General features: G+C 47.5%; 1 protein-coding gene across 2 annotated transcripts in view; it reads left to right on the top strand.

Annotated features, from left to right (window-relative positions):
* RFFL (ring finger and FYVE like domain containing E3 ubiquitin protein ligase) overlaps nt 1–14,925 on the top strand; it is a 46,404-nt gene that overhangs the window by 20,105 nt on the left and 11,374 nt on the right. Inside the window, exons 2-3 of one of the 2 annotated variants that reach the window (XM_082679156.1) lie at nt 7,030–7,217; nt 14,161–14,295. In XM_082679156.1, the coding sequence (XP_082535282.1) occupies nt 7,030–7,217; nt 14,161–14,295 (323 nt within the window). Of the gene's footprint in view, nt 1–7,029; nt 7,218–14,160; nt 14,551–14,925 lie in introns of both variants that reach the window. The other variant, XM_082679155.1, reaches the window with a different exon arrangement.

Here is a 14,925-nt window from a genome sequence, read left to right as displayed (position 1 = left end):
GCTCAGAGGGTAATAGGCTGCAGGGCAGACAGACTGATTTTTTTTTTTTTTGTGGAATCGGGAACACTTCTCTTGTGGCCTACGGAGCGTAGGCTTCAGGGTCTAAGCGACTTAGATTCAAATTCTGGCTTTACTGCCCTCTAGCCATGACCTTTAGTGAGTTACTTAACTTCTCTGAACCTTGGTTTTCTTACCTGAAAATGGGAAGAACTAATCTGCCTTGCCAGATCGTTGTGAGAATCACATGAGATAACACTAGGTAGTACCCAGCTCAGTGCCTGGCAGATAAGAAGCATTCTTCCAGCAGAGTATGGCTACTTTCTTCTTTACTTCTCAGAATATGTAATTATTGTACAATTATTTCAAAGAGGCATGGCTAAGCCATATTGATAGGTTTTTCATAGCATTTCCTTTCAAAGCCATTGCATTGCAGTTCCTTTCAAAGTCATCCTTTAATTGCTTCTTAAGGATGATATACAAGATGAAGCAAAGCCCATTCTGTATTAATGTTCCAGAACGTGGGACACTTTCCTTTCTGCTCTTAACAGCATAGATGCTTTTGATAATTCCAGCAATACAGTAGTGATAGTAGGCAAACCACCCTCAATAAACTGGAGATGATTCTGTAAGGCTTGCAACTAGCCATTTTCTGATTCGTCATGTCATAAAGGTACTTCTTTGAGGATTGGGGGCATTTTAATTAGGTTTTTTCCAAAGGATTTTTGTAATGTCTTATACGGTAGGTTCACCATAAGTATGTTAATTCCAAGATGTTGCTGTCTCTGCAACCGGGTGAAGCCTGTAGCTTGGCACACAGAACAGTTAACTAAAATCAGAACAGATTGGATGAGAATCTTGGGGGCCTCAACTTTAGTGCCTTAGATGTTGGTGGTTAGCAAGGTGGTTTTGGAGTTGCATTGCAAACTCAGAGATTTTACTAAGATGCTGACGTTCTGACCTTTTTACTCCGTGGGTCCATTCTGACCCTTCTTCTGTCTTCCATGGGAAAGTCCGTGACAACCACTGATCCACTTAAAATCATTTGTCTTGAGCAGGTGGACAGGTAGAGAAGTGATGGTTTTAAAATTACTTAGTATTCTAGGACTTAATAGGGAGAAATCACAGTATCTGCCCTCTTCCCTCTAACTATGGCTGTACTCAGCCTACCTGGAATAGGTCACTTATCTTATCCTGTTCTTAGCACTGTAATTTTCCTGTTCAACAGGGTTCAGTCTCCCAAGAAATACCAGCTTACTTATCAAGCTGACAAAACCCCATGTGCGAGCTAGCCGTCCTTGCCTCATACCACTGGGTCCTTCCACAGGGAATAGTACATTTTCTTGTTCACCCCAGCCCTACATCTCCCATCTTCTTTACCCTTTAGGCAAATTGGAAGAGGAGAGCCTGGCAGGTTTCAAACAAACGCAGTAGGAGAGCAGTCAGACTGTATTTGAAAATTAGATCGCCAAGTCCCATCTTTTCTGAAGAGGGTGAGGCGAATTGGCGAAGGAATTTTCAAGCCCTTGGCGAAGATTTGATGATAGTTTTCTTTGCAGATCAGAAAGAGGTTTGCAGATCAGAGAGGGAAGTTTTTCACAGTTGTCAACCTAGGGAGAATTCTTTATACATCCCACAATTGGTTCCACTTTCAGTCCTTAAGTAATAGATGCCACATGTGTGTCTCTGTTTAGGGCTGATGGATGCGACGTACTCCCCAAAGAAGAGTGTTATTTGTACGGCAGTGTTAAAATGACAGACTCTTTGCTTTCACTCCCTGAAATAACCCTGAATGTAGTTCTCATTTAGGCTTAGGGCTTTCCAGTTTGGCAAGACCACATTAAGAAATGTGTCTTTTGGTAGTTAAATATATGTCACAAAGAGTAGAAGCCTAGTTTGCTGACTTCAGTGGCCCTGTTCTGTTAGGGTGAGCAGGTCTAAGGTATTTTTAGCACTGGAGACTCTTCCCCAGTGACCCCTGCCCACACACCCACATCCCCAGGATGAGGCTGCATTCTCCACCCATACATGGGGCTGGTGGAATAACCAAGGGGCAAATTTCAAGTCTTCCCACACAGCCAAGTCCTTGTAAGAGTAGCCAGATACTCCAACAGGCTGACGGTGTTTCTTTCAGAGCTGTTCTGAGGAGGCAGGCAGTTAAGTTTAGAACCAAAGTTAGAGGATGGAAATAGTGCTGAGGAAGACAGGTCGTCTTGATTCCCAGCTAAGGAAAAGCTTTCTTAGCTTCTGTACCAGGAGGGCTGAGTTGAGCTGTATATATCGTGCCTGACTGGGCCCAGAGTCCCCGGGGGCAAGGACCTTGTGGAATTCACTTTTGGTCTCCCCGGTGCCCAGCACATCTGGTGCTTCCCAAGTGCTTGCAAAAGCACATGAAATGAAACAAGGTACAGCTGGCCGGCTTTCCAGAGTTCCCGACTGATGGTGCTTTACCGAGTGGGTCTACCCATTCCGTGACAAAGTCCTTACCTCTTAGGGAAAACAATTGCAACACGTGGATTCCCCTTGTGTGGAAGAGAAGTCTGTTTTTTTCTTGTGGTTAAATATTTCATTCTTCCATCTCTCTCTGCTAATGCCGTCAGCCTATCTTTGGTTCCATCTGTCTTCACCTCTGTTCCACCCTCTGGTGAAGCAGGTCGTAGTCCATCCCCACGTCTCATCACTTGGTCACTTTTCTTCCCACTCCTGGTTGTCGCTCCCATCATTCATTGCCAGCTTCCCTTCTTCTTTCAGCTCTTAGTCTTGGGGGCTTTCCTCTGTGGTCTATGAATACGTCTACATTTCTCTTATCTCATGACCTCTGCTGCCTTCTCTCTTCCCTTCGCTGTCAAAAGTTTCTAGAAGGAATGATTTATCCTTAAAGTCTGGGAAGTCCTCACTTCTCATTCACTTCCCAACCTGTGGTTACCGGTCAGCTTGTCTCTTCCTAAACTGCTCGGGCATGGAGCACACTCACAGTTTCCTAAAACTGGGTCCATCTCATTCTTCTGCGTGTTCTCCTCTCTGGGTCATTAAACAACGTTGAAAATTTCTTTTTGAAATTCAAGACACTGTTCCTGTTCTCCCACCTCTGAGCATGCTTCGTTCCTTCCTCTGTGCTGGTTGGTTCTCCTCTGCTTGCTCTTCGGATCACACGTTCCTGAGGGCTCTCCCAGGCTGGCTTCTCTTCTGACCCGGACTGTCTACCCAGCCTTCTGGCCCTCTCTGACTGTACATACTTTCCAGTAGGCGAGGATCCACAAACCTTTATCTTCAGCCGACACGGTGCTGTGCATACACCAGCAGATCCCACAAGTCAGGTACAAAACTCAACTCAATCTTAACCTGCCCCCGCTCCCCATTTCACACACAGACACATGCTCTTCCCGAGGGCTTTATCCCAGTCAACCATTCCACTCTCTCTCCTGTTGTGTAACTCAGAGAGCCAGCGTCTTCTCTCCCCTCCCCCCACCTCTTCTGTTCATTGCCACATCCTGCTAAATTTGTCACAGATCTAGCTGTCTCTTTCTCTTTTGCCCATATCCTCATATCTTTCTTCCAACCTGCCCCTCTCAGATTTGTCCTCCACACCGCTTACTGCTGTAAGTGGCCACGCTAAAATGCAAATAAGATCGCAAAACCTGGTTGCCTGAACCGTTCATTGTGTCCCACTACCTATAGGATGAAGTCCAGACTCCTTACCATGGAATACAAGGTTTTTCTTTTAAATGGCTGCTTGTTTACTTGCTGTGCTCTCAGCCACCCCTACCCTTACCTTTGACCCAACCAAGCATTTTGTAGTTTCTTTAATGCCCTGGTGCAGTTCTTGGTTGTTTCTTGAAAAGTCTTTTTGCTCTTAACTTTCTGGTCCGTAATAGTGTTACTGACCAGGGTTCTCGGCCTCCTTTATCAATAGAAATTGATAAGAGGCCAGATGAGAAATTCAGGCAAGGCTTTCCTGGGGCCCCTGCTGCAGCAGGGGGAGCGAGAACAAGCGGCAGGTTTCCTTGCTCACTCGCTTGCTGAGCAGGGGTGCGAGCTGTTTCCTTATATGGGTTGAGGATAGGAGCAGGTCCAGGGGTCGGACTTGAGGGCTGGCTGGGTGTTCTGCCCACCCCTCTGGCGGTGGTGTGTGCAGGGGGCATGCACAGTGCCCTGCTTTTGCTCCCTGCCTTTGCTCCTGGCTCTTTAGAAGTGGCAGTTGGGTTTTTGGTCTTTTTGTATCTTGTTGTCCATAATTTGCCCCAGTGCATGCACGTAGTTATTTTTAGTACCTTATAGTTTATTTGTATTTTGTTGCTCCAGGAGACGTTTGTCTGGGTGAAGCATTGCCGCAAAGGGTCCCAGGGTCCCAGCCTGTCTCAATAGGATATGTCTTCCCTGGTCACTCCTCCATCCCTGAGGAGCTGATCATTGTTCCCATCTTTGTAACCCCCCTTACACTGCACAAACCTCCGTTAAAGCACTGATCACCCTGAAATTTCAATTTTTGGTTTTACATTTCTAGTTCCCCTACTAGACCATGAACTTAGGTAATCGACCATACTCACCTAGCACTGGAGACACAGCAAGGCATTGGCTCCTCTAAGGGCTGCATGCATGAATGAGTGGAGGATTTGACAGGTTAGTGAACCACCCACAGCTTTGTCTCAAGGCTGCTCTGCTGTTCCCCTTCCCCTGACCTCATTCAGTTAATTGATGCATCCTGCTGATTCTGTCAAAGATCTATCTGTCCATGTTTGGGACAAGCCCAGGAAGCCAAATGGTAGTTGTGAAATCTTTAGGTTTACTTTTTACCTGTGCTGTCTCAGAGAAATTGCAGTGAAAGCATTGTTATAATGCTAGTAGCAACAACTAAGGTTTATTTAGTGCTCTACAGCCTGGAGAATCTCAGATGAGAAAAATGAAGTACAGAAAGGCTATGACTTGTTAGAGGTAGGTGACAGCCCAGGTCTTCAGATTCCAGATCCTCTGATCTTTGTATTATTACACACTGTTTCAGATGCTTCCATCAACAGGTGATTTAAAGAGTTACAATCTTCCTCTTTCGGAGGGCTACTACTCTGCTGTTGCCTGCAGTCTCTTGCCAACAAATAACTCAGTTATTTTACTGCTCTGGGCTTCATTATTCCTTGTGAATTCGTAAGGCAGATTAAGTCCCTGTTTTCTGGGAATTGAGAATCTTCAGACAAGTCATAGTGAGTCAGAGAGAAATGTTTTTGATGTGAAGGAAATGGAACGAATGTGTGGTTAGTTAATCTTTAAATATTGTATGTGATTCATTCATTCAGTAGTACTTGTTGAGCCACCCATCTGCTGGGCACTGTATGACTGTCATGGTCCCTGCTCTCATGGGGGTCATAGGCCACCGGGTGAGACAGGTATTAATCGGACATGCCTGCAAAAGTGAATGCATGTATTATTGGAGGCGGTGTTGGGAAGCCGGAAAGGCCCTGGAGTAATCACGAGGCCAAAGGTTATAGCTGGGTGAACCAGGAAGTTCCTTCCTCCTGCTGGGCCTCTTTCTTTTCCTCTAAAAAATAACCAAGGTGGAACCCGTTGGTGTCTTAGTTCCTTCCAGCTTACTACGTCTTTGAACTCTTATCTAACAAAGGCACATTCAGTGAGTCAGAAGGCAGAGCAGAAAGTACGATTCTTTTGTGTGAACTGATTGTTAAAACATGACATGTTTCATTCGTTATCTCTGTAAGCAGAGTTCAGGCTTACAGTTTCCATCCTGACTACCTTGGTCTACTGAGAAAAGCACATTTTACTTTATTAAAGCAGCGCTTGGCATTTTAGTGGACCCCCTTGCAATGTTTAGTTTATTCTGACATTTGAGAGATTGGATCCTCTTTGTTCTGTGATCTCAAAAAATCATCAACCCCCCAGCCCCTAATTCCTGTATTTGATATGTAAAATGGAAGTAATAACCCAAAACTTCTTAATAAGCCCGCAGAGGCACTGATTCAGCAAGGAAGCAAACATTTGTGGAGCATCTGCTGTGTGCACGACACTGCTGAGTACAGAACAGACACGAATAAGAAGTGGTCCCTGCCCTCAAGGAATGTATGGTTTAGTGGTAGAAAAAAAGCATAACTATTACAGGTGCCGTGGTAGACGTTGATGTAGGGTCGGACGTACAAATGTAAGAGCTGTACGTAAGTTCTGCTGGCTGGTGGGAGGGGAAACCAGGGGGCAACGTAGTATAGGGAAGAGAATGTTAGGTTTAGAGTCAGAAGAGCTGGGTTTTCGGAATCTCCGTTCTGTATATATTAGTTGTGTGACCTTGATTCCTTTGAGCCTGGGTCGCCTCATCTAAATAAAGGAAGTAATGATCCTTCTGCCCCATGGTCAATGTGAGTGTGGAACTGTACACGTGTGTATGATAGAGCTCTATCTGTCTGAGCTCTAGGGGCAAGGTCATGTTCCTGAATAAAATGGCTGTTAGGCCACTTGTAATTGCTAAGACAAAAGATTTTTTTTTTTTTATATATATATATTTATTTATTTATTTATTGTGTGGTACATGGGCCTCTCATTGTTGTGGCCTCTCCCGCTGCGGAGCACAGGCTCGGGACGCACAGGCTCAGCGGCCATGGCTCACAGGCCCAGCCACTCCGCGGCATGCGGGATCCTCCCGGATCGGGGCACGAACCCGTGATCCCTGTATCGGCAGGCGGACTCTCAACCACTGTGCCACCAGGGAAGCCCCAGACAAAAGATTTTATTTGAAGTAAAGCTCTCAGATTAAACCCAAACAGGCATCAGCAACCTTTCAAAGGTAGCGTGCCAGCTCTGCTGCCTTTGCCGGCCTGTCCTGCAGATCAGGCGTCTGTGCGCACCTTTCCTGTAACGGCAGCGGGTGTGGTGCAGGAGGCAGTAGGAAGTCCGGTGGCCCCCGAAAGCCCATCCTCACCTTGACTGTGATGGGAGGTGTGGACTGATGTCACTGCTCACCTGTGCCCTCAGGAATGGGGACGCCGTCAAGCTGTGTCTTAACTCTGACCTTTACCCCCTTCTCCCTCGTGCCAGATTTTATCATGTGGGCAACCTGCTGCAACTGGTTCTGCCTGGATGGACAGCCTGAGGAGGCCCCACCACCCCAGGGAGCCAGGACGCAGGCCTATTCCAACCCTGGGTACAGCTCCTTCCCTTCCCCCACGGGCTCGGAACCAAACTGCAAGGCCTGCGGGGCCCACTTCGCAAGCATGACCAGGAAGGTGAGTGTCGACCTCTCGGCCTGCTCGGTCGCTGTAGCCTCAGGCCTTCAGGCAAGTCTGCTGACCCTTCCATGGTGCCTGCCCCTGGCCTTTGCCTGTGCAAAGCTGGCAACCCAGACCTGTCCTTTCACAAAGGTATTAAAACTAACCAAGCAAAAGCAACACATCTTGGCGTAGATTTGGAGCCAGCTAGATCTGAATTCTGATAGCAGCTAGGCAACTTCCTAGCTGTATGACTTAACCTGTCTTGAGATTCATCTTCTCCGTCTATGAAGTAGGGATATAATAATTGTACCCAAGTCAACATCTCGCAATGTTGTGGGAATAAAATGCGCTAAGCTGCGAAGGGTGCCCGGTGCGATGCTTGGGGTGCAGCAGGCACTTGCTGTTATTTCCTTCATTAGCTGCCGTCATAAAAAGCCTGGCTGCAGGTGAACTTGTTCTTTTTATTGAAAACAGTGTCAAGGACATCTCAGGTACGTCAGGACCCTAACAAGATGAAGACTGGAGCTTATTTACTGTTGCCATTTCATTTGAAATGCATGGTAGCCGTGTTCTCCAGATTAGTGAGCAGGAGGTAAAATCACTGGCTGGGCCATGGTGTACGGGTGAGGGCCATCCCTCTGTCTGTGGTAAGCACGCCTGGGGCCGAAGGTGAGCCCTGACCCAGAGAACTGCTGCATCTGTCTTCTTCTGCGGAATGAGAGGTTTGCAGCCTAGAATGTGACGTTTAAATGATGATAATGAGAAATTTGAGAGGAAAAAATACTTTTTAAACCACCTTCTGTATGCCAGGGACTATTTTAAGCAATTTATAGAGTTTTTGTTTCATTTAATCCTCACAGTAACTCTATGATGTAGGTTTTAGGGTCCCTACACTCCCACTTTACATATGAGAAACTAAGGCTTAAAGTTTAACAGGTAAAAAGGAAACTGTCAAGTTCCTGACAGCATTGGAGACATTAAAATACTCACTCTTTCCCCTCTACTTAAGTAGCGCCCCAAGATCACCTGGTTATTAAATGGCAGAGCCAGGATTCAAACATAGGTCTTTGACTCTCAAGCTTTCTCCCAGAAGACAGTCAGCATGTCAGAATTTCTGCAGCTCAAAGTGTTGACCAGCCACCCCTTTGTAACTGTAAGACGATGGAGAATTGGCATTTTGCCTTGTAGGTTGTATTTTGCCTACACCTCAGTGCAGTGCGGGGAAGGTGGGCACGTAGCCAAGCTTTGTTGTGGTTTGCTTGGCTACCCCAGTCACTGAGAACTCAACCAGAGAGGCTCCTGCAGGCCAGGGGACTGTGGCTCGGTGGGCAGGGGTGCCTCTCCTTTTATACGTAGGCTGAAAGGTTCAGTCCATGATGGAGACTGAAGTGGTGAGTAGGAGGAACTCGGGGCCACGTGGCCTCAGTGCTGTCGGTGGTGGAGACGGTGGGGTGGAGTTAGGGTCTGAGATGAGATGGAAGGAGGGCTGTCGGGTCCTGGTCATGTGCCTGGCACTGAGCCTGGCATTTCAGATGCGTTGTCTCACTGAAACCTTACAGCAGCCTATGATGTGTGTATTACTATCATTTGTTCCCATTTTACAGATGAAGAAATTGTTCCCTTTATCTAAGTTAGTAGTTTCAGGGACTCCTCAAGTGCATCAATAGTCTGTTGGATGTCAAAGCTCGTGCTGTTTTCATTGTTACATTGTGAGAAATGCTAGGAACAACCAGCTGAAGTGGCAGAGTAATTGGCAAGAAAGGAATAGGGAAAACCCTCGTTTAAATGAGGCAGCATGGGGAATTCCCTGGCGGTCCAGGTGTCACTTTCACTGCCGAGGCTGTGGGTTCAATCCCTGGTCAGGGAACTAAGATCCCGCAAGCCGTGTGGAGCGCCCCCCCCCCAAAATTAATTAAGAAATAAACAAATAAAGGAAGCAGCATGAATTTGCAATAGGTTTGTTTGAAACCACCCTCCCCCCTTTTTTTTTAAAGTCAGTTATCCTCTGGAGTGGAAATGGAGAGAAAGCGCAGAGAGGACGATGGTGGTGATCCAGGCTCAGGATAAGCATGTCGAGCACATTGGAAACTTGAGAGAACCAGGGGATCTAGCGAGTTCTTAACATTGCTCAGCCTGAAGAGAGAACGTGAATGAACAAAGAAACCGCCCCCAGAGAAAGGAGAATGATGGTTGGGTCAGGGTGGGAAGATGCTTTATTTTCCTTATAGTGGTTATCACCACCCAACATACATGTGTTTGTGGATTGCCTGTCTTCTCAGATGGTACATAGGATAAGGGATTTTGTCAATTTTGTTCACAACTTTTCCCCAGTATCTAGAACAGTGACTGACACGTGGTAGGTAGGCAATAAAATTTTAGAAATAAATGAATGAATGAACGAATGACTGCTGAGTTGAGAGCAGTTTGAAAAAGAGGAAGTAGACCAGAGAATTTCTATTTTCATCACTTTATGGCTGACATTTCCATGCTGAAGATTTTCACTGAGGGCCGATTCTGTCCCAGCAGCATGCTAGTAGCTGGAGCTTACAGTTTTGTGGAGAGAATACTAAGACATAGGTCTTTCCCTTAGGGAGCTTACTGTCTGGTCGAGGAGGCCCACATTTACAAAGAACTAATAATAGTCAGTTGCATAAGTTAAGTACTAGGGCATCAGGCATTGTTGGTAAATTGATAATTCTAGCCGGATGAAGGAAAGTTTGTTGATTTGCAAAGCAGTGGCTGAGGTAAAAGCACCAGATGTGGAGCAAGTTCAAGGTGGACTTGGGAACTGTGAGTGGCCTGTTTGGCCAGAGTGCCTGTTTGGCCAGGGAAGTTAGGGCAGCAGGGTTGGGATCAGGTGGTAAAGGGCCATGACTGCCATGGTAAGGAGTCTATCGCCACCAGACAACAAGGAAGCATCAGAAGGAGTTTGAACAAAGCAGCAACCTGATTGATCCCATTTCAGGGAGCAGACGTGGCTTCGTGAGGAGGGTAATTCGATGGAGCCATAGGAGTAGCACTTAGGAAGCTCTTGCACACCTGGCGGGAAGTTCCCAGAGCCTGGTGTAGGGTGGAGGCCGAGATTGATCGAGGTAGCTTCCATTTAGTGAGCAGCTCTTTGTGCCAGACCTTGTGAAGAAGTGGTTGTTAACCCATTTTACAGATGAAAAATTTGAGACTCAGATACAACAGGTACTTTAGCTACTAAGATACAAGGGCACACAGCTGTTGAAGACAGATGAAACGGAGGAGGAGGTCAAACTAAAGAAGGCAGAGAATCGGTCTGGGTGCCTAGGAGCCTGACAGTGATTAAAATAAGGATTTTTTTTTTTTTATTCAGTGGTTCAGTGGAAAATATATTATTCAGTATCTACTGTGTGTCAGACATTGCGTGGGCTAGGCAGGCAGAGATGAAGAATGTCAGCCCTCCTTAGTAGGGAGCTTGTAGTCTGACAGGAAGATGGGGGCAAATACGCAGCCACACAAGGAGACAAAAAGAAAGCTTCTGTAGCAAGAAGAGCTTTTGTGGGGGGAAAGAAAGTTCCAGTCTGGAAGGTAAAAGATGGTTATTGGTACAATGTTTTCTTGCCACAAAGGGATGGATTAATTTTGTGAATATTAAGGATGTTTTCTCCTATGAGAACTTTGCACTTGTAATTTCATGCTTAAGTGGATCAGCATCTTATCTTAAGGGTTTGGCATTTAACAGCTGCAAGCTTTTAAAATGTCTTTTCTAGAAGTGTTTGAATTGACGTGATTACATGGATCCTACTGTCTCTTTTTCCTTTCTTCATCGAGGTCAGTATTTTCCGACTGCTCATTGGGTACAAAGTCCAGAGAGCACTAAGGACTTCGTAGAGAGGACGTAGTAAGAAAGATGGAGCCCTGCCTTCCCAGAGTTTCCAGTCTCAGAGAGAAATGGCAGGCTGGGATTTGCCACAAGCCTCATATCCCATCTGTATTGGTAACACCTACATATGGTCTAGCAGCAGCCCTGCCTATTTTGGAGGGAGTTTGGCGCCCAGCCTCTTGAGCTGACCAGGTTGAGCAGGAGGCTGGGGAGGTGGTCTGGCAGGGAGGTTGTACTTGGGAACGTAGAAGAGAAACTCAAATCTCAGAGTAGAAAGGGGGTGGCTCCTAGGTACTGGCCCGCGTCGGAGATGAGGCACGGGGGAAAGGGAAAAGGAGGTGACGGTGTTACCTTTAAGTGCGTTGCGCGCCCGCCGCACGCTGAGGTTTGCTGTGCCTTAGCTCATGTAGTACTTGAGTAGTCCTTGGAGGTAGGCTGAGCTTCCGACTTTACAGGTGAGAATCTGACGCTCTGGGAGGTTATCTGTTTTGCACAAGTTCCCTTAGCTGGGACGTGACCAGCTAGGACTTAATCCTAGTGTGTCATGCCTCGGGCTGCCCCTTTCCTCCCGGTGGGCTGCAGGAGGGGATGCTTATGGGCAGGATGGCTGGGAGGAGGGGCTGGTGGGCTGAGAAAGTGGGCCTGCCCTGTGCCAGGGAACGAGGCTGGGGAGAGGGTAGAACAAGGAAGGGTGGATTGGCAAAGGCGGGTGCCCCTGCCAGCCTCCCAATGCTGGTGTTTGCCTGTGTTCCTGGCATTTGTGCAGGCTCGTCGGCTCCCTTAGGTCATCTTTCATGCGACCTCATGAGTCAGTTTGCACCATTTGCTAGAATTTATACATATGTATTTCCCTTGCTTGTTCTGCCCACATTTGTTGACAGCTGCTTTTCCCTTCTCCTTTGTTCTCTTCTGCCTCTGCAAACTGAGGTTTTAGCCTCAAGAGAGCGCTGTCTTACTCTTTCCCCTAGGGTGTGTTTCAGATGCCAATGCCGGGACTTGAGAATCCCTGGCGAGCTGCGGGTTACGGAGAAGCTGGGTTGGTTGCTGCCTTTGCATTCTGATCTTGCATCCAATACGCTGCACACCTTTGAAGAAGAGAGGTGTTTAGATCTGGCTGATTGAGCAACTTGGGGCTTTTTAATTGTGTCAAGCTAGGTCTTATCAAACTGCATTGACTTAAATAATGTTCCACGTCAGGACCTACAGCTTTACTACACGGAAGCCTCGTCATTTCACTCTGTCATCCTAAGCACATCTCATTGCCCAACAGAAAAGCTTTAGATATGACTGAACTCCCAATACCCAAAAACATTCAGTTTCTACTTGAGTGGCTACTGGTCCCAGAACCCTTATGAAGCGAGTGCAGCCATGCGTCCTTTCCAGTCAGTCGCTGAACATTTTATTGTCTGGTTATAACTGTGTAGAGAATAAGGGAGCTTGATATGTGTCCTTCCCCAGCTTCTAAGTATCACTAGTCAAAACGATGGTAAGCATTATGCTTGTTTTCCTTTACTGCACGAATGACACTTAGAGAAAACGAACTATAACGATGTCAGCTATGCAGACTTTTACTTCAGTGCCACACAAGAGTATCTGTGATTTCGACTCTGGGAATCTCAGTCTCCTGGGCATTCTTGTTAGCTTGAATAACTTTCTATACTTAGAAAAGAGGGAGCGGAAATCTTTAGGTTAATACTTAAGTCACCACAGGATGAAAAGTTTTTAATTTCTCTAAAGGATGAGTGAGGGCGCCCTCCGGGACCAGCCCCGTGGGCCCAGGGATTACCCGTCTGGTGGCATGTGGCCTGCTGGTGGCTGGAACAGGCCTCAGTCAGATGTCACCGTGCTCGGTCAGCCTGCGGGGCGAGAGGCTGAGGATTTGCTTCCTGTGAGCTGAGCAAGCCTTCATGAGTTGTGTTGTCTGCGATCCTGGGAGGAGCTGCTGCCAGGCGGTACCAGCTTGCCTTCCAGGCGCTCTCGTCGCCCATCTGAGACACCCTGTACTTTCACAGATGAGAGCTCCCTAATCACGTCCAGAGGGCCTCCTGGAGCTGACTAAATATTTGTCCTGGGTAGGCTCTCAGGCACCACTGAGTTCCCAGCACTCTGAGTGGGCCTTCCTGGGGTGGGGGTGGGCCTGGGCCTCAGCCTCTGCAGACGGGGCACGGGGTTGGCAGTTGGGAGATGGAGAGCCAGGCCCTTGACTCAGCCCAGCTGTAGGCTCGCCTGGGGCTGAGTTAGGCAATGTGAGCATGACTGTGGGCACCAAACTCAGACCTCAAGTGAGAATCCCAGCTCTACTCTTTACTGCCTGCCCTTTAGGATGGGATTTAATCTCTCTAGGCCTCAGATGCTTGGTCTGTAAAGCAGGGAAGTACGCGGATACCTACTTTGCGGGGTTGCTTTGAGAATTAAATGACAAGCCAAATCTAGCTCTAGCACATAGTGGCCCCTCAATGATTTAATGGATAACATTAATAGTAACAACAGTCACCACCATAACCTTTATGCATTTGCTTTCTTATCTCAGCAATAAAGTAGAAAGAATCATAGTTCAGGATTCGAATCTTGACTCTTATCATTGGCTTGTATTTCCTAGCAAGAATAATTAAAACACTGAACTTATTGAAGACTCATGTGTCAGATATACTAAATGCATTATCTCTTAACTTTACAACAATCATATGAGGCAGTTGCTGTTATCGCCTTGCTTTACAGATGAGGAAACTGAGGCCCAGAGAGGCTGAGTTAGACCCCCAAGGTGATGCCACAAGAAATGGAGGAGGGAGACAATGAAAATGCGGGTTTTTTTTATCCTGAAGCTGGTAGTCTTAATTAATAGCCTCCATTTCTCTACCAGTAAAATGAATAAAGTAAGCCTCCGACGGAACACTCCACGTAGTGTCCTGTATGTGGATACATGATGCCTACAGGGGCTGCGCCACCTCCAAGTGGCTCTTACCCTGAAATCTGCAAGGTAGCCTGCACGCGCAGGGAGAGGAGGAGCTCAGTAAAAGTAAGAGTGATGGGGGAGTCTCGCCCAGCTCCCATCGCACTGTCTTGTTCTCACTGTCTGACGTGGTTTCCTCTGCCTCTTGCTCTAAGCAGCAGACCTGCTTGGACTGTAAGAAGAATTTCTGCGTGGCCTGTTCGAGCCAAGTGGGGAGCGGGCCCCGCCTCTGCCTTCTCTGCCAGCGTTTCCGAGCCACAGCCTTTCAGCGGGAGGAGCTCATGAAGATGAAGGTGAAGGACCTGAGGGACTATCTCAGCCTCCATGACATCTCTACCGACATGTGCCGGGAGAAAGAGGAGCTGGTGTTCTTGGTGCTTGGCCAGCAGCCTGTAATCTCCCAGGAGGGCAGGACTCATGCCCCCAGCCTGTCCCCGGACTCCCCCGAGCAGCAGGCCTTCCTGACCCAGCCTCACACCAGCACGATACCTCCTACCTCACCCGGCCTCCCTTCTTCACCCCCAGCCCAGGCTCGGGACCGGCAGCAGGTACGGGCCCATTTGCAGCCACACCATCTCTGCCAGTTGGAGGGCTCGTTTTCCTCTCCCGCCTGTACCGTGGGAGTGGGGCAAGGTTAAGTGTCCGGATTATGTGATGCCTTTCTGCTTACTGATGAGGGATGATGTTTTCTGGACATCCAACTCACGTTTTGGCTTTTTTCAGGGATATTGATGCACGATACTGGGTGTTTGTGTTTTTTGTTTGTTTGTTTTAATTTTTTATTTTATTTTATTTATTCATTTTTTTTTTTTGGCTGCGTTGGGTCTTCGTTGCTGCGTGCGGGCTTTCTCTAGTTGAGGCGAGCGGGGGCTACTTACTCTTCACCGCAGTGCGCGGGCCTCTCACTGCAGTGGCCTCTCCCG

The sequence above is a fragment of the Grampus griseus genome (genome assembly GCF_964374135.1).
Source record: "Grampus griseus genome assembly, chromosome: 20".
In the NCBI taxonomy this organism is placed as follows: domain Eukaryota; kingdom Metazoa; phylum Chordata; class Mammalia; order Artiodactyla; family Delphinidae; genus Grampus; species Grampus griseus.
The sequence above is the reverse complement of the archived record's forward strand: the minus strand, read 5'-3'. Positions and strand labels throughout refer to the sequence as shown.